Source organism: Channa argus, chromosome 9 (genome assembly GCF_033026475.1).
Source record: "Channa argus isolate prfri chromosome 9, Channa argus male v1.0, whole genome shotgun sequence".
NCBI lineage: Eukaryota > Metazoa > Chordata > Actinopteri > Anabantiformes > Channidae > Channa > Channa argus.
Window position 1 is genome coordinate 4,528,464 of NC_090205.1, and position 25,094 is coordinate 4,553,557.

The following is a 25,094-nucleotide window of genomic DNA, read 5'->3' on the forward strand; positions in this document are numbered from 1 at the left end:
GCGATGGAATTCTTGGAGGAGGAGGGCGTCTCATAGATGGAGTGGCCAGCCAGACACCTGACCTGAAAGCCCATTGAACACAATTGTGAGCAGCTACAAGTTTGCAAGCTATCCCCAAACAGAATATTCAAAATCTCATCTCGAGCATGCACAGGCAATGTGACAGCTGTCCCTGCCTGGGGCATGTGGTCCATAGGAAGTTGCGGAGGGGGTCGGGCAGGAGGCCAGCGACGGCGGTTGAAACCCTCCGGTGACCAATGTGGAGGCTGGGGTCAGAGGTGACAACGAGAAGAGCCATCCGGATGGCTGGGAGGACCAGGTGCTGGACCCAAATGGGACGTTGGCTGACCCAGGAGCAGGATCAGGACCAGAAGCAGGCTGGACCTCAGCCAACCCAGAGACATGAGCAGGAATCAAGCCGGTGGTGGCGCCCCGCCCGGAGAAATCGGCTAACCCAGAGACAGGACGAACAGGAACCGGAGCCGGAGAAGCAAAAGCTGACCCTTGTGCCAGGACAGGACCTGAAGAATGGAGACAGGACAAACAGCGACAGGACCAGAACCGGAGGCGCCGTCTACCTTCTCGGAGACAGGAACAGGAACTGGAACTGACCGAGCGGCCGCAGAACAGCAGACAGGAACAGGAAGCTGACAAACAGGAAGTGGACAAACAGGAAGTGGACGAGCGGCTGCCGTCCTTGTTGCCGGAACAGGAACTAGAACCGGACGAGCGGCTGCCGTCCTCGACGCCGGAACAGGAACTGGGACTGGACAAGCGGCTGCCGTCCTCGGCGTCGGGACAGGAACAGGAACTGGGTGAGCCCTCTCCCAGAAAGTTGGACTGAGGTGGTGGCGTCGTCCCGTAGCGGAACAGGAGCTGAGGTGGCGGCGTCAACCCGACTGGAGACAGCAGCAGAAGTGGCTGAGGCTGAGGCGGGAACAGGCTGGGCAGGTGGGGGGACATGGGCTGATGGGTAACTGTGAACTGAGGATCTACTATGATGAGGGGGATGGGCTGAGGTTGGGGTTTTCTTTTACAAACTTAAACACTCTGGGAAAAAGAAACTAAACTACAGAGCAGGGAAATTAAATAGACACTTAGGGAATGTTAACAGGGACAAACTAAAGATTAGGCACTGACCAACTAAAGAGACACACAAACACTGTAACATCAAACAAGGGTCAAACACACAAAGAAAAACTAAAAACAAAACTACACTGAAATAAACGGAAAACTAAACCTCAGACCAAACCTCAACACCTTGACCCTGATAGAAACTGCAGCCACCAGTGCGTTGGCCGCCCTCAGATACACACCCGGTTCTTTTGTCTTTGCCACATTGAGCCGCAGATGTAACAAAGTTATCCATCACAGCCCTGTATTCAGACTGGTCACCCTTACTGATACATCCAGCTATGGTAGAATCAGAAAACCTCTGAAGGTGGCAGAACTCTGGCTGGTAGTTGAAGTCTGTGGTATAAAGAGGAAGGGGGAGAGGACTGTCCCTTATGGGGCCTCAATGTTTATTCTGTCCTCACTAGTGTGGAGAGTTGGGTCTAGCTTGACAGATAGCTAACAGGTCCCTTCAGTAAACACTCAGCAGGTAGTTTTTGAGTTTTGAACTTTACTGAAGAAAGCACTGTGAAACTGCAATACAAAATAAATACGTGTTACAAAAAGTTTCATTTATACATACATGCAAAGTCATTAAAAGATATGAATTAAGCTGATTACAAATCAGAACGTATAACAGAAGTGCACTAAGCGGGTAACGTTAACGAAATTAGCCCGATGCTAACATACATGGAAAAGCCTATAGACATGCTACGCAATTAGCATCGTGACGTTTTATCGAACTAACAAATAAATTACAAACTAAACCATCTTAAGACATACATATGATACGAGTGTTAACTTTAACATACTCGGTACTTACAGACATATGTTCTTTAGGGACTGATGGAAAAGTTAGAAAGAAAAATCGTTTGCTCACTGCTGAACTAATCTTTTGAACTTCCGGGTTCACAGTCAACTACGGTAAGCCCGATAAGACAAAACACGCAACCCATTCTCTACATGGAGTGGCAGCACACTCCCCGTCTGGTATAATTTTATACCACTATGTACCTTTAATCAATAACACACATTCTGAGATGGGTCTTATGTACACCCTTGGTGTACCTCCCTTGACCACCCTTACTTCCACCTTCCGGACTCTATTGTCTTGTCCAGGAAAAGTATTCACAATTAATCCAACGGGCCATTCATTTCTTTTAGCCTGGCTGTCTTTCAGAAGTACAACATCCCCTATCTCCAGGTTAGGTCCGACTGCCTGCCATTTCCTCCTTGGCTGAAGTGTGGCAAGGTATTCCTGACGCCATCGTTTCCAAAATGAATTAGCAAGGCATTGTACTTGCTTCCATTGTTTTCTATGGAGCTCGTTGGGATCAAATACTCCAGGAGGTGCAGATACCAGCTCAGTTTTCTGCGTGAAAATTGAACCAGGAGTTAGCAAATCTGGTTGCTCTGGATCTGTTGAAATTGGAACTAATGGGCGACCATTCATTATAGCAGAGACTTCTGCCATAAGCGTAGTAAGAACTTCATGTGATAGGCTGGGTGTGTGCACCTTAAGTAGCATAGCATCTAAGATGCGTCGAGCAACTCCTATCATTCTTTCCCATACTCCCCCCATATGAGACGAGTGGGGAGGATTAAACTTCCAAGTACATCCTTCGTCCTTGAAGTAAGACTGAAGTTCTGGATCTTCTGCAGCAAACTGTAACTCCTTGCAGGCACCAACAAAGTTTGTTCCACGATCTGACTGGAAAAGCTTTACTGGTCCTCTAATTGCCACAAACCTTCTCAGAGCATTAATGAAGCTTGACGTTGAGAGGGACTCTATCACTTCAATATGCACTGCTCTTGTGACCAAACAAGTGAACATAACAGCCCAGCGTTTGTTCTCCGACGCACCACTCCTTGTACGACGAACACAGATATTCCATGGTCCAAACACATCTAATCCTGTGCTCAGGATCAGACTGTGCTCAGGTACAAGCTCTCCTTTGGATAGACTTTTAAGTTCTTCCTTAAACTCCTCCTCCTGCACACTCCGAATGATTATGTTTTTTGCCTGTTTTAACTTGTCTAATTTTTTCATATCTTTTTCGGGAGCTTTCAATGAGGATCTGATTTTCTGGATGAGTTTGGCTACTCCGTGGATAAGAAGCCTCCATCTGGAGAAGCGTTTAAACCTGTGTGATCCAAGCTGTGTTGTCCCAACTTTTGTAGTGAATGTTGTAATCAGTGGACGTATCTCAACATCTGAGGCTGGTTCAACAAGCTCAAATGAGTCCGGCTGAGGTGGTGCATCTTCACTGACTTTCTTTAAAAAGTCTGGCCCAGTCAACCAGCTGGTACTGCAAAGTAGAGAGACTGGCACCGGTCGTGTACCATGATCTGCAGGGTTGTGTTGTGTGTTAACAAAGTACCACTGTGTTGGATTAGTTGACTTCCTGATGCGTGCTACTCTGTTGGCAACATACATATAGAACCTTCGACTAGTGTTGTTTATGTAACCTAAAACAACTTTGCTGTCAGTGTAGTATTTTACTTCATGGATTTCAATATCAAGTTCTTCCAGCAGTGTGTCAGCCAACTCAACTGCAAGCACGGCAGCGCATAGCTCTAGACATGGGACAGTATGAGGCTGACGTGGAGCTAATTTGGACTTCCCCATGCAGAATCCTACATGAACTTGTCCCTCCTCATCAAAAGCCCTGAGGTAGGCCACAGCAGATACTGCTAGTGTAGAAGCATCTGCAAAGACACACAGCTCTCTCCGTAGTGTAGTATGCAGAGACGTGTGAATGTACTGCCTTGGAATCTGGAGCTTCTCGAGGTCTACTAATGAGGTTTGCCATGCTCTCCACTGTGTTTCTTTGTCAGCTGGTAATGGTGCATCCCAATCACAGTTTTCAGAACACAGTTCTCTGATTAGAGCCTTGCCTTGCATAGTGATAGGTGCTGCAAATCCCAAAGGATCATATAAGCTGTTGACAGTTGAAAGAACGCCCCTTCTTGGGAATGGCTTTTCTTCTCGGGAGACAAGGAAGGTGAAGCTGTCCTTTTGCAAATTCCAGTTGAGCCCTAAACTCCGCTGCAGAGGTAAAGGGTCTGCACCAAGGTCAAGGTCTTTTAGCTCCTTAGCCCATTCCTGTGAGGGGAATGCCTTCATTACCTCGGGACTGTTGGAAGCTAATTTGTGGAGACAAATGTTTGAGTCTGCTAACATCTGTCTTGTTTCGTTCAGAACACGAATGGCTTCAGCATCACTGGAGAATGAGGTTAATCCATCATCAACGTAAAAGTTTCTTAGGACAAACTGTTTTGCCTCCTTACTATATTCATCTTGACTTTATGACTTTCTTTACTGATAAAATTGCAGCCATTAGGGAAAAGATTCACCAGATCCTCCCTACAAATATTACAGATAGATCTTCATGTACAACAGCTCTAGAATCCTCAATAAGGCCCCAATCCATCTTAGACTGTTTTTCACCCATAGATCTCACTGAGCTAAGTTCAACTATCGCCTCCTCAAAACTAACAACATGTCTTTTAGACCCTGTTCCAACCAAATTGCTTAAAGATGTTCTACCTTTAATAGACACATTCATATTAGATTTGATTAACCTATCTTTAGAAACTGGCTATGTACCAAAGGCTTATAAAGTTGCTGTAATCAAACCATTACTTAAAAAACCCTGTCTTGATCCAGGTGATTTAGCCAACTATAGACCAATATCAAATCTCCCGTTTATTTCTAAAATCCTTGAAAAAGTAGTTGCAAAACAATTATGTGATCACCTTTACAGGAATAATTTGTATGAAGACTTTCAGTCAGGATTTAGACTTCATCACAGTACAGAAACAGCACTGGTAAAAGTCTCCAATGATCTTCTCCTCGCTTCAGATAATGGACTTGTGTCCATACTCGTCTTACTAGACCTTAGTGCCGCATTTGACACCATTGACCACAACATTTTATTACAGAGACTAGAACATGGATTTGGGATTAAAGGAACCACATTACATTGGTTTAAATCTTATCTGTCAGACAGATTCCAACTTGTTCATGTTAATGGTGACTCTTCTTTATGCACCAAAGTTAGCTATGGCGTTCCACAGGGCTCTGTGTTAGGACCAATACTTTTTAATCTGTACATGTCACCTTTAGGCAAAATTATTAGGAAACATTCCATAAACTTCCACTGCTATACAGATGATACCCAGCTCTATTTATCTGTGAAACCAGAAGATACTAACCAATTAGTCAAACTTGAAGCATGTCTAAAAGACATAAAGACCTGGATGTCCTACAATTTCCTACTTCTAAATTCAGACAAAACTGAAATCATCCTCTTTGGGCCTAAAAACATGAGAAATATGCTGTCTAACAATATAGTTACTTTAGATGACATAACTTTGGCCTCCAGTACTACGGTGAGGAACCTTGGAGTTATTTTTGACCAGGATTTGGCATTTACATCACATATAAGACAAATCTCTAGAACAGCCTTCTTCCACCTACGGAACATTGCTAAAATTAGAAGCATCCTGTCTCAAAGTGATGCCGAAAAACTGGTCCATGCATTTGTTACTTCTAGGTTGGACTACTGTAATTCCCTACTTCTGGGGTGTCCTAATAACTCCCTAAAAAGCCTTCAATTAATCCAAAATGCTGCAGCAAGAGTGCTGACTGGATTAGGAAAGAGAAATCATATTTCACCTTCACTAGCTTCTCTTCATTGGCTTCCCATAAAATCTAGGATGGAGTTCAAAACCCTCCTCCTTACATACAAAGCTCTTAATGGTCAAGCTCCATCATATTTAAAAGATCTCATAGTTCTGTATCGCCCGATTAGACCACTTCGATCCCAAAATACAGGCCTACTTGTGGTTCCCAGAGTTTGCAAAAGTAGAATGGGAGGCAGAGCCTTTAGCTATCAAGCTCCTCTCCTGTGGAACCAGCTTCCAATCCAAATTCGGGGAGCAGACACCCTCTCTACTTTTAAGACTAGGCTTAAAACCTTCCTTTTTGATAAAGCTTATAGTTAAACTGCTCACTCAACCTGAACTAGCTTTTCTCTATACATTTACTTGTCACCACTGTATACCATTAATTCTATGTCCTACAACCTGTACAAAGCTTTGTTGTTGCTTTTCTTGTTGTTTTGTTGTTGCTTTTTGTTGTTGTTTTGTTGTTGCTTTCGTTGCTCTTTTCTTTTCTTTCTCCACTTTCCACTCACCCCAACCGGTCAAGGCAGATGGCCGCCCACCCTGAGCCTGGTTCTGCTGGAGGTTTCTCCCATTAAAGGGAGTTTTTCCTCTCCACTGTTGCCTATGGCTTGCTCAAGGGGGATTTGTTGGGTTGCTTCTACATACTTGTGTAGTCTGGACTTTATTCTGTAAAGTGCCTTGAGATGACTTTGTTGTAAATTGGCGCTATATAAATAAAGTTGAATTGAATTGAATTGAATTGAATTGAATCTTGTCTTTCCAGAGCAGCTCTTTTCAGGCCGTATATAGCAATGGCAGGAGAAGGGCTGTTGCCGAACACATGAACTGTCAAGCGGTACTCTCTGATGGGGTTTTCAGGATCATTATCTTCAAACCATAAGAAACGCAAAAAGTCCCGGTGATCCTCACGAACAGTGAAACAATAGAACATCTGTTGTATGTCTGCTGTTACAGCGACTGGTTCCTTGCGAAAACGAATGAGGACCCCAAGAAGCGTATTGTTCAAATCTGGGCCACTCAGTAGAACACTGTTCAGGGAGATGCCCTCATGGGTAGCACTTGAGTCATATACTACACGTATCTGACCTGGTTTGCGAGGATGATAAACACCAAAGATTGGTAAATACCAACACTCTTTTTCCTTGTTGAGTGGTGGAGCTGGTTCTGCATGACCTAAATCAAAGATTTTCTTCATGAATGCGAAGAAATGTTGGTTCATTTCTGGTCTTTTGTTGAGCATACAACACAGTGTTGTGAAACGCTTCACTGCTTGGTCTCGATTGTTTGGGAGTCGGTGTCTTGGTGACCTGAAGGGTAAAGGGGCTGTCCAGCTGTTTGCCTCATTCACAAACATCTCCTTGTCCAGAATATCCAGAAAGACTTTCTCGTCCACAGAGATGGTAGGTATATCATCATGCGGTGTTCTCCTGAACAATTCCTCGCCAAGGCTATCAGTTTCATCAGATTTAATAATGTCGGTAATGTTAAGAGTACGAGTGTACGATGCTGGTGTATTTACCTCTTCTTTAACGTGTAGACCGTTATTACAGGGTTCAAAGAGAGATGTACGGCCATTGTACAAAACACAGGTCTTGTACACGTTGACGTTAGCTGGCACATGAGCTCCTCCTAGACAGACTTCTCCTATTATTACCCAGCCAAGATCAAGGCGCTGGGCATATGGGGCGTTGTGCGGCCCGTTACAGTGTTCTCTGACTTTGTGGACTCTTAATATGTCTCTGCCGAGCAAGATAAGGATAGCTGCATTTTCATCAATAGCTGGTATCTTGTCTGCTACCTGTTTGAGATGAGCATAGTGTCCAGCAACTTCGGGTGTTGGGATTTCTGACCTATCATCTGGTAGCATATCGCACTCAATCAATGTGGGTAGAGGAATAATGACTTTGCCATCTAATGACTCCACAATAAAATTGTTAGCTCGCCTCCCTGCGGTCTTCACAACTCCTGAACAGGTTTTCAGCGTATACACAGCTACATCTGTCTTGATGCCGAAAAGCTCAAAGAATTCAGTCTTTGCCAGGGACTTATTACTCTGCTCATCAAAAACCACATAGGTTTTGACAGCCTTTTCTTTCTGCCCAGATGGGTATATTTTGACCAGAGAGATCTTGGCACAGGATCTTGAACTTTTTACTCTTCCGCAAACATCAGTGCATTTTGATATCACTGCTGGAGAGAGGTTTTCTGCATGCTCCCCGCCCTGAATCTCTAGGGCTGCGGAGATCTCTGATTTCCATGGTGCTGGCCCTGGATGTAAAGCTGTTAGATGCTGACGGCTGTTGCACTCTCTGCACTGTACATTCTCATTGCAATTTTTGGCCATGTGGTTAGTAGAGGAACAGCATTTATAGCAGATGTTCTTTTCTTTGAGAAAGGTTTTCCTCTCATCTAACGATTTGCTTCTGAAGCCACGACATTTACTTAAGGGATGTGGTTTGTTGTGCAGTGGACATTGTTTGTCAGGATCCATCACACTTTTGTCTGAGTTGTTGTAGTTTGCATCAGAACTCGTTGAGACTTCTGTTTTTCTGACAGACACTGAAGCTCTAAAATTAGACTTGTAGGGTTTTTCCATTCTGGGTGGATTCATACCACCAGTGAGTAATGGTGTGAAGCTTGGATCATTGAGAGTCTTAGCTTGGTTACACACAAATTTCACAAAAACAGAGAATGGTGGGTAAGCAGAATGGTGTCCATCTTTGTAGCGTGCTGCAAAAGAGATCCATCTCTCATGTAGGTGATGTGGGAGTTTCTGAACTATAGGATTGATGCCCCGAGATGTGTCCAGGTAATTAAGACCAGGTAAGAATCCATCTGTACGAGCTGCATCGAGTTCCATTAAGATGTCTCCTAGGTCCCTAAGTCTGTGATTTTCTCTGGTTGTGATCTTTGGAAATTCATCTACCTTATTTAGAAGGGCATTTTCTATTGCTTCTGGTGACCCATAGCATTCTTGTAGTCTTTGCCACACCATGCTGACCCCTGATGATGCGTTGTGAATACACACCGCCCTTATCCTCTTTGCTTGCTCAGAAGATTTGGGTCCCAGCCATTTACAAAGAAGATCAAGCTCTTCCCTTGGTGTCAAATTCAAATCTTCAGTGGAACTGAGAAAAGATGTCTTCCAGGCCCAGTAATTCTCTGGCTTATCATCAAATGTTAGTAGTCCAGAACTTACCAACTCTCGACGTATTAAATACTTGGCTAAGTCGATTGTAGCAGATGAATTGGTCTCATTAGTTCTGGGTGTTGGTTGTGGAGGTGACTGTCTGGGGTGAAAGTCTGCATTGTATGGTAGTGGTTTGTACTCACAAGTAGATGGACTTCTGTGATATTGATGCAGGTTGGTGTTCCTGGATAAGCTTTGTGCTTGTGGAATATTAGGAGAGTTAGGAACGTTGTGGTTGGATGCATGCAACACTGGTAACTCACCAGAGTTGTATTCTCTGATCTCCTTTGACTGTGTGTTATCCTTCCTCACGTCGTACATTGTGCTTTCACCATTGTCCATCTGAACCTGATGCGAAGGGTATATTAAGGGATGTGCTAACTTAGTAGCTTGGTGAACGTCAGCCATTGAGCCAGTGGTTGCGTCCCTAGCATCGTCCTTTTTTATGTTTTGATAATCCACGTCTTCGAAGTCGTATTTAGCAGCTGCTTCCAGTACTTCAGCTTCTGCGATAGCTGCTGCTGCTGCTCTTTCTAGCCGCAGTGCGTGTAAGTTGGCATTAAGTTCTGCTGTCTTCCTGGCAGCTTCTGCTGTAGCCTTTTGTTTTTCTTCTTCTATATAAGCTTGGGTTTTAATTAAGTCAGCTTCTTTTTGAGCAAATGATGCTTGTGTTCGTGCAGATTCTGCTTTAGCACGTGCCTGTGCTGCTATTAAACTAGCTGAGGAACGTTGACTGGAACGTGAGGTGCTTGAGCACTGTGATCGTGTTTCCAGCATTTCTTCCGTGTCATCCATATTGGCAAATAGTTACTGGATGCTGCTATACTTGTCTAAGAATGTTGTTTTTCTGTGTTAACTCTTCTTAGGCTGCCCGTAGACGGATGTCTTTTCACTATTCTGTCCTCACTAGTGTGGAGAGTTGCGTCTAGCTTGACAGATAGCTAACAGGTCCCTTCAGTAAACACTCAGCAGGTAGTTTTTGAGTTTTGAACTTTACTGAAGAAAGCACTGTGAAACTGCAATACAAAATAAATACGTGTTACAAAAAGTTTCATTTATACATACATGCAAAGTCATTAAAAGATATGAATTAAGCTGATTACAAATCAGAACGTATAACAGAAGTGCACTAAGCGGGTAACGTTAACGAAATTAGCCCGATGCTAACATACATGGAAAAGCCCATTGACATGCTACGCAATTAGCATCGTGACGTTTTATCGAACTAACAAATAAATTACAAACTAAACCATCTTAAGACATACATATGATACGAGTGTTAACTTTAACATACTCGGTACTTACAGACATATGTTCTTTATGGACTGATGGAAAAGTTAGAAAGAAAAATTGTCTGCTCACTGAACTAATCTTTTGAACTTCCGGGTTCACAGTCAACTACGGTAAGCCAGATAAGACAAAACACGCAACCCATTCTCTACAATGAGTGGCAGCAAAATGTTACTCACCCCTCTGTCTGAAAAGCCGTGCTGCAGATGTACATACTGTGATCTGCCAGTCAGATAGTCAACAATCCAGGACACAATCGGAGGATCTACCCACACAGACCTGCAGGGTGATAATTCTACTCTCTGTTTATTATAGAGATCAAAGTGGTTTGTGATGTTGTACTGCAGTTATAAGAAGAGGTCGATCTAAAGTGTCTGCTTCCTCATTCTTTATTATTGTTATTGGCCTGAGGTGATAATTTTGTGGGCAATATCATCGCAGCATTGACTTGATCTGTTGTTGTATTTGTGTTGTGTTGTAACAAGTGGACCGACCATTTTCAGGGATGGTTTTCAAAAAAACAGTAACACAGCAGGCATGAGAACAGTCTCAGCCTCTCAGAAGCAGTGATGGTGCTGCGTTCAGGGACAGTACAGAGAGTAGATCAGTGTTGGTTTAGGAGTGATCACAATAACAAAGCCTGTGCTGCTGAGGATAACCACCCCCACCCCCCAACTCCACCTTGCCTACAAACTTGACATAACCCCAGAAATGACTTTTTGTAGGTAGGACATCTGATACCAGAAACACAAAAAACAGAATTTTTTTTATAATTTTAATTTTTACTGAAGTCTTGTTTCAGTCACTTCACATTATGTCTCCTCGGTTTAAAAATATCAATACAATTATTTAACATTGGCCTGATTTTGAAATTCATTTTATAGTTGACTCAACGTTAACATATTCAAGCATATTTCCTTAAACTGAGTAAAGGTCTCTTATCAGTCTCCTGGTGTCACTCTACATCATACTTGTCTCTTTGTGAAATCTCTAAAATGGGGTAAAGAAAAGACTGAAATCACAGGGTTTAGGTAGTTTAGAGTCTACAGAGATCTTCCAGCAACAGATGAGGAAATGAACATGGATACGAGCTCATTCACACTAGTAACACAACTAACACCCTGAATCCAGGCTGCCTTAATCTCAGACCTTTCAGCATTCAAATTCATTGAACACTGGAACCACATGTAAAACCTCCTTGTACAAGCCTGAGACACAGACACCACAGATACTCACATACTCTATACAGAATTTACAGGGAAAGTGGTTGAAATAGGGCCTTCACACACTGTCCTGACACAACATTAACATATGCAGACATATTTGTTTTAGTCTTCAGTGTCTCTTTACAGCATGTTTGTCTCACGGGAACCAGGCTTCAGAATCTGAAGTGTAAAAATAAACTTAATAGATTTTCTAAACCAGGGGTAAAATAAGGCATAGATCAAGGGGTTTAGACAGGAGTTAGAATCATATAGACATAATAAAAAGGTTACAGATGAAGCACTGACAAACATGTCCTGACCTGTCACAGTGACACAGAAATATGGAAATATGCATATTAGAAACACAACTATAACAACACCCAGAGTCCCAGCTGCTTTCAACTCAGACTTTTTCACAGTTACTTTCACTGAACGCTGGAGTGAGACAGCTGCAATATGAGACCTCATGGCTCGAGCCTGAGACACAGCCACCACAAATACTCTCATATACAGAACTACAATAACAATAATAGGAATAAAAAATAGGACAATAACATCTGTAAATTGATGAATAATGTCACAGGGCATTCCACACTCTCCAACACATGAATTATATCTGCCTGGTTGTTTCAAGACATCTTTTATAACTATGATGCCATAGGAGAGAGATAAGACCCAACACAGTGAAACACAGACTGTAACTCTTCTTGGAGTGAATCTGGTGGAATAATGCAGAGGGTCACAAATAGCCACATATCGGTCAATAGATATGAGAACCATGATTCCTATTGAAGTACTCGTAACAGTATAGTTAAAAACAGCATATAAAGTGCACATGAGGTCACCGAGTAACCAGCAGCCGTTTATGAACATAATTTGAAACAACATGTCAAAGCCCACAAAGAAATCAGAGACAGCCAGAGAGAGGAGGAGGAGGTTGGTGGGAGTGTGGAGCTGTCTGGAAGCAAAAGAGCAAAATACTTATAATGTGTAATATCAGTTATCATCTGAACAGATAAAGAAACTTTATCAAATTCAAAAACATTAAAGAAAAAACTACTTTCTCACAATACAGTTAAGTTACAGATCAAAACATGTCTCTACTTGAAGTGTGAGATGGAGATGATGACCAGCAGGTTGAGTGTCACAGTGAGCAGAGAGATGAAAGACAGCACAGTGTAAATAAGAACAGAGACAGAGAGAGGACGCTTTGTCTTCCAGCAGGACGTGTTGAGCTGTGGGAAGCAGAGTTCAACTTCCTCCATCATCATCAGACAGAGGAGAAGCTGCTGAACTCTGGCAGCTCTCTGACCAAAGCTCTCTGTTTTATAACTTATGTAGCTCTTCAGTCCCTCCTCTAACTTACTGTTTCTTAGAAAATGAATGTGTTTGTTCATGTGTCATCTCATGGTTTGTGTGAGTGTTATGTCTCAGTCTAGTTTCCACAGTCATGGCAGTGCAGACACAGCCTTAGTCAAAATAGTTAATGATATTAGGATTAATCTCAACGTTACGACTAATGAACTTATGTGCTGCTTTTAATACAGTTGACCATCAGATTCTTTTAAATAGACTGAAGGGACACGTTGGGAAATCTGGAACTGCTTAAACTGGTTTTCATTGTATCTATGTGGCAGACAGTTTGTTGAAACTTGTGAAAATGTATTCAAACCCCCCAGGGATCAATTTTAGGACCACTACTTTTTTTAACTTTTATATATTCTCTCTATAGTAGTTGGTGTCTTCAGGAGAAATGGCATCTCATTTCACAGCTACGCTGATGACACCCCCCTTTATGTGGCTCTGTCTCCTGATGTCACTGGGCCCATTGATGCCCTTTTAGACATTAGTAGTTAGGAGTCCCAGAACTAGAAGCTTAACCAGAACACAACTGCACACACATAGTATCTACACACACAGTACATAAGGAAGGGGGCATACTTTTTGTCAGCACTGTATATTCAGCAGATTGAACTATTGTAACGATCTCCATTCTGGTCGACCCAAATACCTCATATGACAGTTACAGTTGATTCAGAACTTTGTTTCCAGATTCCTGACAAGAACCAGGAGAAAACATATTACAACTGTTTTAAAGTCCTTACATTGGTTGTCTGTCAGCTTCTGTAGTGATTTTAAAATAGTCACTTTTTTAAAGCACTTCATGGTCTTGCATCAGTCTATTTGTCGGACATGTGTCCAGTACATACACTTAGATCGCCTAGCACAAGTCTTTCAGTTGTTCCAAAGTTCAGGACAGAAACCTTTCGACAAGGCAGCTTTTAGTGTTTATGCTTCAAACAGTCTGAGGATCTCACAACAACAGAAAGTCTTGGTGTTTTTAAATACAAACTTAAAATCCAAGTATTTAACCTGGCTTTTGATTAAAACATCTTGTGTGCGATATTGATTCATTGCTTTAGTATATATATATATATATATATATATATATATATATATATATATATATATATATACACACACACACACACACATATATATGTATATATATGTTTATATGAGTTTTGCCATTTCTCTTATATTGAATTCATCACTGTTTTATCTATATTTTTATGTAAATGAAATGTGTTTTATTTTATTCTTATATTTCATTGACTATAATTTTAAAATGTATTTTTATCTTGTGTGCATTGGTCTCACTGTCTTGTTGTCCAATACATAGATGTGTTATCACCTCGTTTTAATGCTTATGCTTTGTGGCCATTATTGTCATTGTTTGACTTGTCTTTTATTGTCTTTGTCTCATCTTGGAACAAGTGGACCCATCATTTTCTGGCACGTTTTACATTCAGACAGTAACACAGAATAGCATTGACAGCACAGAGAGCAGACTCAGCTCTCAGCAGGTCTTGTATTCAGGGACAGTACAGAGAGAAGTTCATCCTTGCTGTTGTAATGGTCACAGGAAAGAGCCTGTGCTCCTGACAATAACCGCCCCCCCCCTCACCAAGAGACCAGACCCTGAAATGACTTTTTATAGTCATTTCACAGCATGTCTCTTGATAGAAAATTGGTTAGAAAATACCAATATTTAGATTTGGCTTGATTTATAGATTCATTCTAAATGGTCTGAACATGGTAACATTAACATGGTCAGACTTATTTTCTTTAAACACAGTAAACGTCTCCTGGTGTCACTTATGACTTAAAAAAAATCATAGGGTTTAGCAAAATGAAAAGATAAATAAGGTCTGACACATTAATATCGGCACATGCATAATAGTAACACAGCTAACACCCTGAATTTCAGACCTTTCAGCATTCAGATTCATTGAACACTGGAACCTCATGTAAAACCTCCTTGTACAAGCCTGAGACACAGACACCACAGATACTCACATACTCTATAGAGAATTGACAGTAATGGGAAAGTGGTTGAATTAGGGCCTTCACACACTCTCCTGACACAACATTAACCTATGCAGACAGATTTCTTTGAGTGTCTCTCAGTGTCTCTTTACAGCATGTTTGTCTCACAGGAGCTAGGCTTCAGAATCTGAAGTGTAAAAATAAGCTTAATAGATTTTCTAAACCAGGGGTAAAATAAGGCATAGATCAAGGGGTTTAGACAGGAGTTAGAATCATAGAGACATAATATAAAGGATGCAGTTGATGCACTTATGAAACTGTCCTGAACTTTCATTGTGACACAAAAGTATGGAAATATGCATATTAGAAACACAACTATAACAACACCCAGAGTCCCAGCTGCTTTCAACTCAGACTTTTTCACAGTTACTTTCACTGAACGCTGGAGTGAGACAGCTGCGATATGAGACCTCATGGCTCGAGCCTGAGACACAGCAACCACAAATACTCTCATATACAGAACTACAATTACAATAATAGGAATAAGAAATAAGACAATAAAATCTGAAAACTGGTGAATAATTGTAACAGTCCCCACACACTCTCCAACACAGGAATTATACCTGCCTGGTTGTATTAATATGTCTTTCAACACTATGACGGAATAGGAGAAAGAAAAGATCCAACACAGTAAAACATAGACTGTAACTCTTCTTGGAGTGACTTTGGTGGAATAATGCAGAGGGTCACAAATAGCCACATATCGGTCAATAGATATGAGAACCATGATTCCTATTGAAGTACTAGTAATAGTATGGTTGAAAACAGCATACAAAGTGCACATGAGGTCACCGATTAACCAGCAGCCGTTTATGAGCATAATTTGAAACAACATGTCGAGGCCCACCAACAAATCAGAGACAGCCAGATAGAGGAGGAGGAGGTTGGTGGGAGTGTGGAGCTGTCTGGAAATGTGAGAGAGCAAAATACTTATAATGTGTAATATTAGTTATCATCTTAGCAGAAAAAGAAACTTTAACAAATTCAAAAACATATTTAGAAAAACAATTTTCTCACAAAAGTGTTAACAATTGCAAATGAATAAATAAGTGTCTACTTGAAGTGTGAGATGGAGATGATGACCAGCAGGTTGAGAGTCACAGTGAGCAGAGAGATGAAGGACAGCACAAGGTAAATAGGAACAGTGTAAGAGAGAGGACGCTTTGTCTTCCAGCAGGATGTATTGAGCTGTGGGAAGCAGAGTTCAACTTCCTCCATCATCATCAGACAGTGGAGAAGCTGCTGAACTCTGGCAGCTCTGTGACCAAAGCTCTCTGTTTTATAATTTATGTAGCTCTTCAGTCCCTCCTCTAACTTACTGTTTCTTAGAAATTAATGTGTCTCTAAATTCATGTGTGATCACATTGTTTGTGTGTGTGCGTGTCTGTGTGTGCGTGTTACTGTACAACCTCAGACAGGTGTTTGGCAGGTAGAGGCAAATGTTAATTATTAATAAATAATAATAAATAATAATTAGCAGAGTGACTGCTGTGGGGAATGTCTGCTTTGTATAACCACCTTTCGCTGCAATTTGATCCTTCACCGCTTTTAATGGTCTCCAGACATGATTGTTTATCATTAGCTTCACTTGAGCTCAGAAAGCATTGAAATTGCCACATCTACATTTACATTTACATTACATTTAGTCATTTAGCAGACGCTTTTATTCAAGGCGAGTGAGGTACAAGGCAGCAAAAATCTAAGTCAAGGAGAAAAACATCAAAGCAATGTCCTATCAGAAAAGTGTTCACAGTTCACGAGATGCAAGTGCGAGAAAGAGCAGAAAGGATTTTTTTTTCTTTTTTTAATAGATTTAAGTGCATAGGAAGATGCGGAAGTGTTCAGTTTTCAGCAGTTTTTTCAATATTGGGAGAGAGTCAGCTGAGCGTGCAGAGTTTGGTAGCTCGTTCCACCATAGTGTGATCATTACGCTAAACAGTTTTGCTTGGTGTCTTCTGTGCGGTGCTGGGACCACCAGACGTCGTTCGAATGCAGACCGCAGCTGGTGGTAAGGATTGTAGATTTGAATGAGTGAGTTGAGGTAACCGGGCGCTGTCGAGTTAACCACCCTGTAAGCAAGAGACAGAGCTTTGAATCTGATGCGAACAGCTACAGGAAGCCAGTGTAGAGATCTAAAAATTGGTGTGACATGGGTCTTTTTTGGCTGATTAAAAATGAGGCGAGCTGCTGCATTTTGGATCATCTGCAAGTGTTTGATTGTGGATACTGGTGAACCTATCGACAAAGCGTTGCAGTAATCGAGACAAGATGTGACCAGCGCCTGTATAATGAGTTGGGTTGTATATTCCGTGATGTAGGGTCTGATCTTCCTGATGTTGTAGAGAGCAAATCTGTTCTAGTGAGATAGCATGATTCTGATATCAGGATGACTAAGCGTGAAATTGCAGATGCAGTGGGGACATCTCAAACTGTAATTTCTAGAACCTGGAACACGTTCAGAAGGTCTGGTAGTTGGGTCAAACGTATGGTGGAGGCACACAAAATGTCACAACACAGAAGCAGGACCAATACTTGACCTTCATGACCACAGAAATCCTTTCATGTCTCAGGTAAGCCTGCGAAATGTCCTTAAGGAGGCAACAGGGGTGCGAGTGTCCACTCAGACTGTAAGGCCATGACTTCATGAAGTTTGCTGGAGAGCCAGAAGACTAGCTGTGAGGGTGTCTCTTTCTAGAGCACACAATCTGGCACGTCTGCAGAGGGCCACAGAGCACCACAGGTGGACACTGAATGCATGGTCTACACGGTTCTTCACAGATGACTCCCGGCTCAGCATGAACTTCCTGAACCAGCGTAGAAGGGTCTGGCGATGGCTTGGTGACTGAAATTTGCCACACAATGTTGTACATCATGACAGTTTCAGCAGATCATTGCTCATCGAATGGGGAGGCAGGTCAGAGCTTGTCATTGTCAAAAATGTCAGTCTGACAGGCCAAAGGTGTAGGAATGAAATCCTTAGAGCAGTTGTTCGTCTATATCCTGGTGAATTATGGCCAGATTTTGTGCTTTTGGATGACAACACCCGACCACATTAAGCAGGGCTGGTGATGGAATTCTTGGAGGAGGAGGGCGACTCATAGATGGAGTGGCCAGCCAGACACCTGACCTGAAAGCCCATTGTGATCAATGTCAGAGGTGGTAACCCTGACTACTGACTGGTTGTCTCAGCCGAACTGAAAATGTCACACTTTCTATTGTGTGTTATTTAATTTTTTTAAGGAAAGGTTGTCCCTGCCTGTGGAAAGAGCTGTCCCTGCCTGGGGCATGTGGTCCATAGGAAGTCGTGTGGGGGGTCGGGCAGGAGGCCGGCAACAGCGGTTGAAGCCCTCCGGGGACCAACGCGGAGGCCGGGGTCTGAGGAGAGGACGAGAAGAGCCCTCCGGGGGCCGGCGTCGGAGGAGACGATGAGAAGAGCCCTCCGGGTGCCAGCGTCGGAGGAGACAATGAGAAGAGCCCTCCGGATGGCGGGGAGGACGGCTGGTACTAACCAGCGGAGGACCAGGTGCTGGACCCAAATGGGATGTTGGCTGACCCAGGAGCAGGAGCAGGACCAGAAGCAGGCTGGACCTCAGCCAACCCAGAGACATGAGCATGAATCCAGCCAGTGGCGGCGCCCCGCCCGGAGAAATTGGCTGACCCAGAGACAGGACTAACAGGAACCAGAGCCGGACAAGCAGCAGCTGACCCTTGTGCCAGGACAGGACCTGAAGGAACAGAGACAGGACAAACAGGGACGGGACCAGAACCGAAGGCGGCGTCTCACAGAAGCTCACGAACAGGAAGTGGATGAACAGGAAGTGGACAAGCGGACGAGCGGCTGCCGTCCTTGGCGCCGGAACAGGAACTGGGACCGGACGATCAGAGACAGGACAAACAGAGACAGGACAAGCAAGGACAGGAAAAGCAGCAGCCGACCTCGGCATCGGGACAGGAACACGAACTGGGTAAGCCCTCTCCCAGAAAGTTGGACTGAGGTGGTGGCTTCATCCCACAGCAGAACAGGAGGTGTGGTGGCGGCGTCGACCTGCAGCAGAACAGGAGCTGAAGTGGCGGCATCGACCCGACTGGAGACACCAGCAGAAGTGGCGCCGTCGACCCGCCCAGAGACAAGAAGGACGGCGTCGACCTTCTCGGAGGCAGCAGCTAGAGAGGCAGGGGAGGTGTGTCCCAGTTTACCCTCAGTCCTGAGATTGGCCAGGAACCCCAACACTCTGGGCACCCCAGGCAATTCGATCAGCCAGGATCGGGAATAGATAATTTTTTCAACTGTATGGCAGTCTCCCTGCATAGGTCTGGGTCCATAGATCGTTGGAAAGTGTCCACAAGGTTGGTGACCAGACGTAGGATAACTTGGGTTTGTTTGTCCCTAAACAGAAGCAGCGCATGACTCCACCGCCTCAGCATCTGCGCAATTACGGGATCAGAGGCTGAGGCGGGAACAGGCTGGGCAGGTGGGGGGACATGGGCTGATGGGTAACTACGAACTGAGGATCTACTATGATGAGGGGGATGGGCTGAGGTTGGGGTTTTCTTTTACAAACTTAAACACTCTGGGGAAAAGAAACTAAACTACAGAGCAGGGAAATTAACTAAGACACTTAGGGAATGTTAACAGGGACGAACTAAAGATTAGGCACTGACCAACTAAAGAGACACACAAACACTCTAACGTCAAACAAGGGTCAAACACAAAAAGAAAAAAAAAAGAAAAAGAAAAAAGAAAACAAAACTACAATGAAATAAACGGAAAACCAAACCTCAGACCAAAACTCAAGGAACAGGTGGGGCACAAGAAGGCAAAGTCCAAAGGGACAATCCTCAGGTGTACATGGGAAGCAGGAGAGGGCAAAGTCCAAAAAGGTAATTCACAGGTGTGTTCTCTGGGGAAACTGGGGAGATGATCTGGCAGCGAGCAGTGGAGAAACCTGGGTATAAATACCAGGGGCCACAAGTGAAAACAATATAGGTTAATGAGTTAACAGGGAAAGGGAGCAGGGTGAACAAAATAAAAGCCAGGAACAGGAAGTACAGTTAAACAAACACTAGTCCAAAAACAAGGACTGTGACAAAAAATGCTTTGTTTCCTGTTTTGAGTCCTGTTTTAAGCACTGATTTCCACACAGAGCTACATACAGTATATTGTACATCAACATTACAGCCATTGTCTAAAGGCAGTACACTGCTGCACTTTAGGCAATAATATTTAGGACGTCACGGCTGTGGCTCTGGACCATGTTGCCCTGTTGATCATCATTAACTCTCCTCTCTGCTTGGAAGTACTGAACAGACAACAATTTTTGGGTGCATTGATTCTGAATGAACAGCTGTTAAAGCAGTTAAAGGACCCGAGCCTCCTCAGAACACAGAGCTAGGTCTGGCCCTTCTTGTAGTGGGCTTCAGTGTTGTTAGCCCAGTCCAATTTACTGTCAATAAACACTCCCAGGTATTTATAATGCTCTACAACCTCCACACTGTGACCCTGATAGAAACTGGAGCCACCAGTGCCTTGGCCCCCCTCAGATACACAACCGGTTCTTTTGTCTTTGCCACATTGAGCCGCAGATGTAACAAAGTTATCCATCACAGCCCTGTATTCAGACTGGTCACCCTTATTGATACATACAACTATGGCAGAATCAGAAAACCTCTGAAGGTGGCAGAACTCTGGCTGGTAGTTGAAGTCTTCGGTATAAAGGATGAAGAGGAAGGGGGAGAGGACTGTCCCTTATGGGGCCTCACTGTTACTCACCCCTCTGTCTGAAAAGCCGTGCTACAGATCTGCCAGTCAGATAGTCAGCAATCCAGGACACAATCGGAGGATCTACCCACACAGACCTGCAGGGTGATAATTCTACTCTCTGTTTATTGTAGAGATCAAAGTGGTTTGTGATGTTGTACTGCAGTTATAAGAAGAGGTCGATCTAAAGTGTCTGCTTCCTCATTCTTTATTATTGTTATTGGCCTGAGGTGATAATTTTGTGGGCAATATCATCGCAGCATTGAATTGATCTGTTGTTGTATTTGTGTTGTGTTGTAACAAGTGGACCGACCATTTTCAGGGATGGTTTTCAATAAAACACTAACACAGCAGGCATGAGAACAGTCTCAGCCTCTCAGAAGCAGTGATGGTGCTGCGTTCAGGGACAGTACAGAGAGTAGATCAGTGTTGGTTTAGGAATGATCACAATAACAAAGCCTGTGCTGCTGAGGATAACCACCCCCACCCCCCAACTCCACCTTGCCTACAAACCTGACATAACCCTAGAAATGACTTTTTGTAGGTAGGACATCTGATACCAGAAACACAAAAAACAGAAGGAACAAAAACATTTTTATTCTTACTGAAGTCTTGTTTCAGTCACTTCACATTATGTCTGCTTGGTTTAAAAACATCAATACACTTATTTAAAATTGGCCTGATTATGAGATTCATTTTATAGTTGAGTCAACGTTAACATATTCAAGCATATTTCCTTAAACTGAGTAAAGGTCTCTTATCAGTCTCCTGGTGTCACTCTACATCATACTTGTCTCTTTGTGAAATCTCTAAAATGGGGTAAAGAAAAGACTGAAATCACAGGGTTTAGGTAGTTTAGAGTCTACAGAGATCTTCCAGCAACAGATGAGGAAATGAACATGGATACGAGCTCATTCATAATAGTAACACAACTAACACCCTGAATCCAGTCTGCCTTCATCTCAGACCTTTCAGCATTCAGATTCATTGAACACTGGAACCACATGTAAAACCTCCTTGTACAAGTCTGAGACACAGACACCACAGATACTCACATACTCTATAGAAAATTGACAGGGAAAGTGGTTGAATTAGGGCCTTCACACACTGTCCTGACACAACGTTAACATATGCAGACATATTTTTTTTAGTCCTCAGTGTCTCTTTAAAGCATGTTTGTCTCACAGGAGCCAGGCTTCAGAATCTGAAGTGTAAAAATAAGCTTAATAGATTTTCTAAACCAGGGGTAAAATAAGGCATAGATCAAGGGGTTTAGACAGGAGTTAGAATCATAGAGACATAATATAAAGGATGCAGATGAAGCACTGACAAATGTGTCCTGACCTGTCACAGTGACACAGAAATATGGAAATATGCATATTAGAAATACAACTATAACAACACCCAGAGTCCCAGCTGCTTTCAACTCAGACTTATTCACAGTTACTTTCACTGAACGCTGGAGTGAGACAGCTGCAATGTGAGACCTCATGGCTCGAGCCTGAGACACAGCAACCACAAACACTCTCATATACAGAATTACAATAACAATAATAGGAATAAGAAATAAGACAATAAAATCTGAAAACTGGTGAATAATTGTAACACTCCCCACACACTCTCCAACACAGGAATTATACCTGCCTGGTTGTTTCAATACTTCCTTCAACACTATGACAGAATAGGAGAAAGAAAAGATCCAACACAGTAAAACACAGACTGTAACTCTTCTTGGAGTGACTTTGGTGGAATAATGCAGAGGGTCACAAATAGCAACATATCGGTCAATAGATATGAGAACCATGATTCCTATTGAAGTACTAGTAATAGTATGGTCCAAAACGAAATACAAAGTGCACATGAGGTCTCCGATGAACCAGCAGCCGTTTACAACCAGAATTTGAAACAACATGTCGAGCCCCACAAACAAATCTGAGATGCCTAGAGAGAGGAGGAGGAGGTTGGTGGGAGTCTGAAGCTGCCTGGAAATGTAAGAGAGCAAAAGACTATCATCTTAGCAGATAAAGAAACTTTATCAAATTCAAAAACTTATTTAGAAAATCTACTTTCTCACAATAGGGTTAAAAGTTACAAATGAATAAATAAGTGTCTACTTGAAGTGGGAGATGGAGATGATGACCAGCAGGTTGAGAGTCACAGTGAGCAGAGAGATGAAGGACAGAACAATGTAAATAACAACAGTGTAAGAGAGAGGACGCTTTGTCTTCCAGCAGGACGTGTTGAGCTGTGGGAAGCAGAGTTCAACTTCCTCCATCGTCATCAGACAGAGGAGAAGTTGCTGAACTCTGGCAGCTCTCTGACCAAAGCTCTCTGTTTTATAACTTATGTAGCTCTTTAGTCCCTCCTCTAACTTACTGTTACTTAGAAATTAATGTGTCTCTCTGATTGTGTGTGTTTGTGTGTGTGTGTGTGTGTGTGTGTGTCATTGCTAGTGTACAACCTAGGACAGGACCGTTTGGCAGAAACAGATCCTAATTAGAAGACCTATTGCTGATAGGAAAATATTAGCAAAAGATACCCACTGTCACAGGATCAAACCCAGAGCCACTTTCAAACTCAGGCCTTTTCCACGTGTACACAGGTATTTTTAAAAACATAGCCTTTTTGTGTCTTTTATGTCTTTCTGTGTGGACATGACAGTTTTGGGCATCCAACAATCTGGAGGCTGGTCAGAACCGATTAGGGGCCTAAATGAAAGTGCATTGTGAGGGTGTTGGGGGGTTTGACATGATTTTCTTGCTCCTGAAAGGCTCAGACACCCTACGTAAACCCAAACTCGTACTTCTCTGCTTTGACATACAACTGGTTCTACAGGAGGTGATGGAGGACCATCCAGATCCATAAATCTAATTATCATATCTCAAGTATGTAATTAACTAGGACCTATAAAGAAATTGGTTGACCCAAATTATGTGATAAAGTACTAGTGATGGCTGGAAGGTTTGGTAATCACTGTCTTCCACTTGCCTCTTTCCTGAATTTGGACTGGGTGTTGGACGCTGCAGAGATATAGCCTGGTGTAAACCGAGCAGCATGAATGCAGAGTAATCACGGGTATGTGTTCTTTACTGTAATGTCATTCAATCCTCAGAAGTCGATGCAAGGTTTAAGGTAACCGTCCTTAGAGCCACCGAAGAAGTGGCCCCAGCACATGAAAATGAAACGAGGTGGATCGTACCAGCTGTCAAACACTGTGAGATGTAGTTCCAGGTACTCAGGTATTAACAGTTTAGCGCATAATGTTTTCAGGGCCGGTTGAACTGTGTCCCGCTGTGCTTCTCTGATGTTTAAGTAGATTAGACCATCTGGGGTTGTGGCAAGGTCAGTTTGTGGCGTCCTAATTATGTCTGTTCAGACCGACCTTAATAAAATATGTCATACAATTTAATTTCTATACAATCAGAAGTATATGTCTCCTTTAGGCAACATAATTAGCAAACATTTCCACTGCTATGCTGATGATACCCAGCTATATTTATCTATGGAACAAGATGAAAATAATCAGTTAATAAAACTTCAAGCCTACAAGACATAAAGGCCTGGATGTCCCACAATTTTTTACTTCTAAACTCAGACAAAACTGAAGTCATAGTATTTGGGCCCAAAAATCTCAGAGATATGATGTCCAACCATATTGTTACTCTAGATGGCATAAGTCTTGCCTCCAGTACTATTGCAAGGAACCTTGGAGTTATTTTTGTTCAGGATTTGTCCTTTAACTCACATATAAAACAAATCTTACACAAAAACTGACTGTGTATCTGGAGTCTGGCAGCTTTATCTATCAACCACCAGAAGCAGGTCACATTTTCATTGTACGGACTTGATCATATCCAATGGATGGTGGGTGGTGAATATGTGCAATTGGTGCTAAAAATGCAGCACATTCTGTACATTTGTTTAATGCATGATCTACTGTTGCTGCTAAATATGGTGACTGCTGTGCTTCTAACAGCTGATAAATGGCTTGATTGATGGGTAAACCATCTTAAACCATGAAACCTCAGCTTGATTTTGTATGCCCTCACTGACCCCACCACCTCTTCCTCCAGTTGTGCTAAACTAACGTTCTTGTCCCTTCAAGGAGTCTATCTCTCCAGTCTCCTCATGTAATGTTTCTCCAGCCCCTTTTGACACCTGCCCACCTGCCAGCCTATCACCCCAGGATACCCTCATCCCTGCCTTTGAACCACCACACTGTGCACTTACAATCCAGCCCCTCTCAAAAATAACGAGAGAGACAGCGACTCCGATTCTGCACTGCAACTCCAAGCTGAGACCCTACACCTGGGACTATTTGTCTAATCTCCTTCCTTTAAATAAACCTTTCAACAGAAATCTCCACTGTGCTGCTCTCTTGTTTTGGGTCCATACAAACCTAATAGCCTCACAGAATCCATCTACAAATAGTGAAAGCTCTGCTGATATTGGTTGA

At 42.9% G+C, this 25,094-nt stretch overlaps 3 protein-coding genes across 3 annotated transcripts; all 3 read right to left on the bottom strand.

Moving 5' to 3' along the window:
- Nucleotides 1-1,488: 1,488 nt before the first annotated feature.
- Nucleotides 1,489-6,251, bottom strand: LOC137133530 (uncharacterized). Its single transcript, XM_067517232.1, has 2 exons — nt 1,937-6,251; nt 1,489-1,647 (listed from the first exon to the last, which is right to left on the bottom strand). The coding sequence occupies exon 1, from the start codon at nt 4,295-4,297 to the stop codon at nt 2,120-2,122; it is 2,178 nt and encodes a 725-aa protein (XP_067373333.1). The 5' UTR covers nt 4,298-6,251; the 3' UTR covers nt 1,489-1,647; nt 1,937-2,119.
- A 129-nt stretch (nt 6,252-6,380) lies between these two features.
- Nucleotides 6,381-10,381, bottom strand: LOC137133529 (uncharacterized). Its single transcript, XM_067517231.1, has 2 exons — nt 10,301-10,381; nt 6,381-10,011 (listed from the first exon to the last, which is right to left on the bottom strand). The coding sequence occupies exon 2, from the start codon at nt 9,788-9,790 to the stop codon at nt 6,467-6,469; it is 3,324 nt and encodes a 1,107-aa protein (XP_067373332.1). The 5' UTR covers nt 9,791-10,011; nt 10,301-10,381; the 3' UTR covers nt 6,381-6,466.
- Nucleotides 10,382-21,803: 11,422 nt separating this feature from the next.
- Nucleotides 21,804-22,919, bottom strand: LOC137132721 (trace amine-associated receptor 13c-like). Its single transcript, XM_067515607.1, has 2 exons — nt 22,753-22,919; nt 21,804-22,620 (listed from the first exon to the last, which is right to left on the bottom strand). Exons 1-2 carry the CDS (start codon nt 22,917-22,919, stop codon nt 21,804-21,806), a joined length of 984 nt encoding a protein of 327 aa, XP_067371708.1.
- Between the last annotated feature and the right edge of the window lie 2,175 nt (nt 22,920-25,094).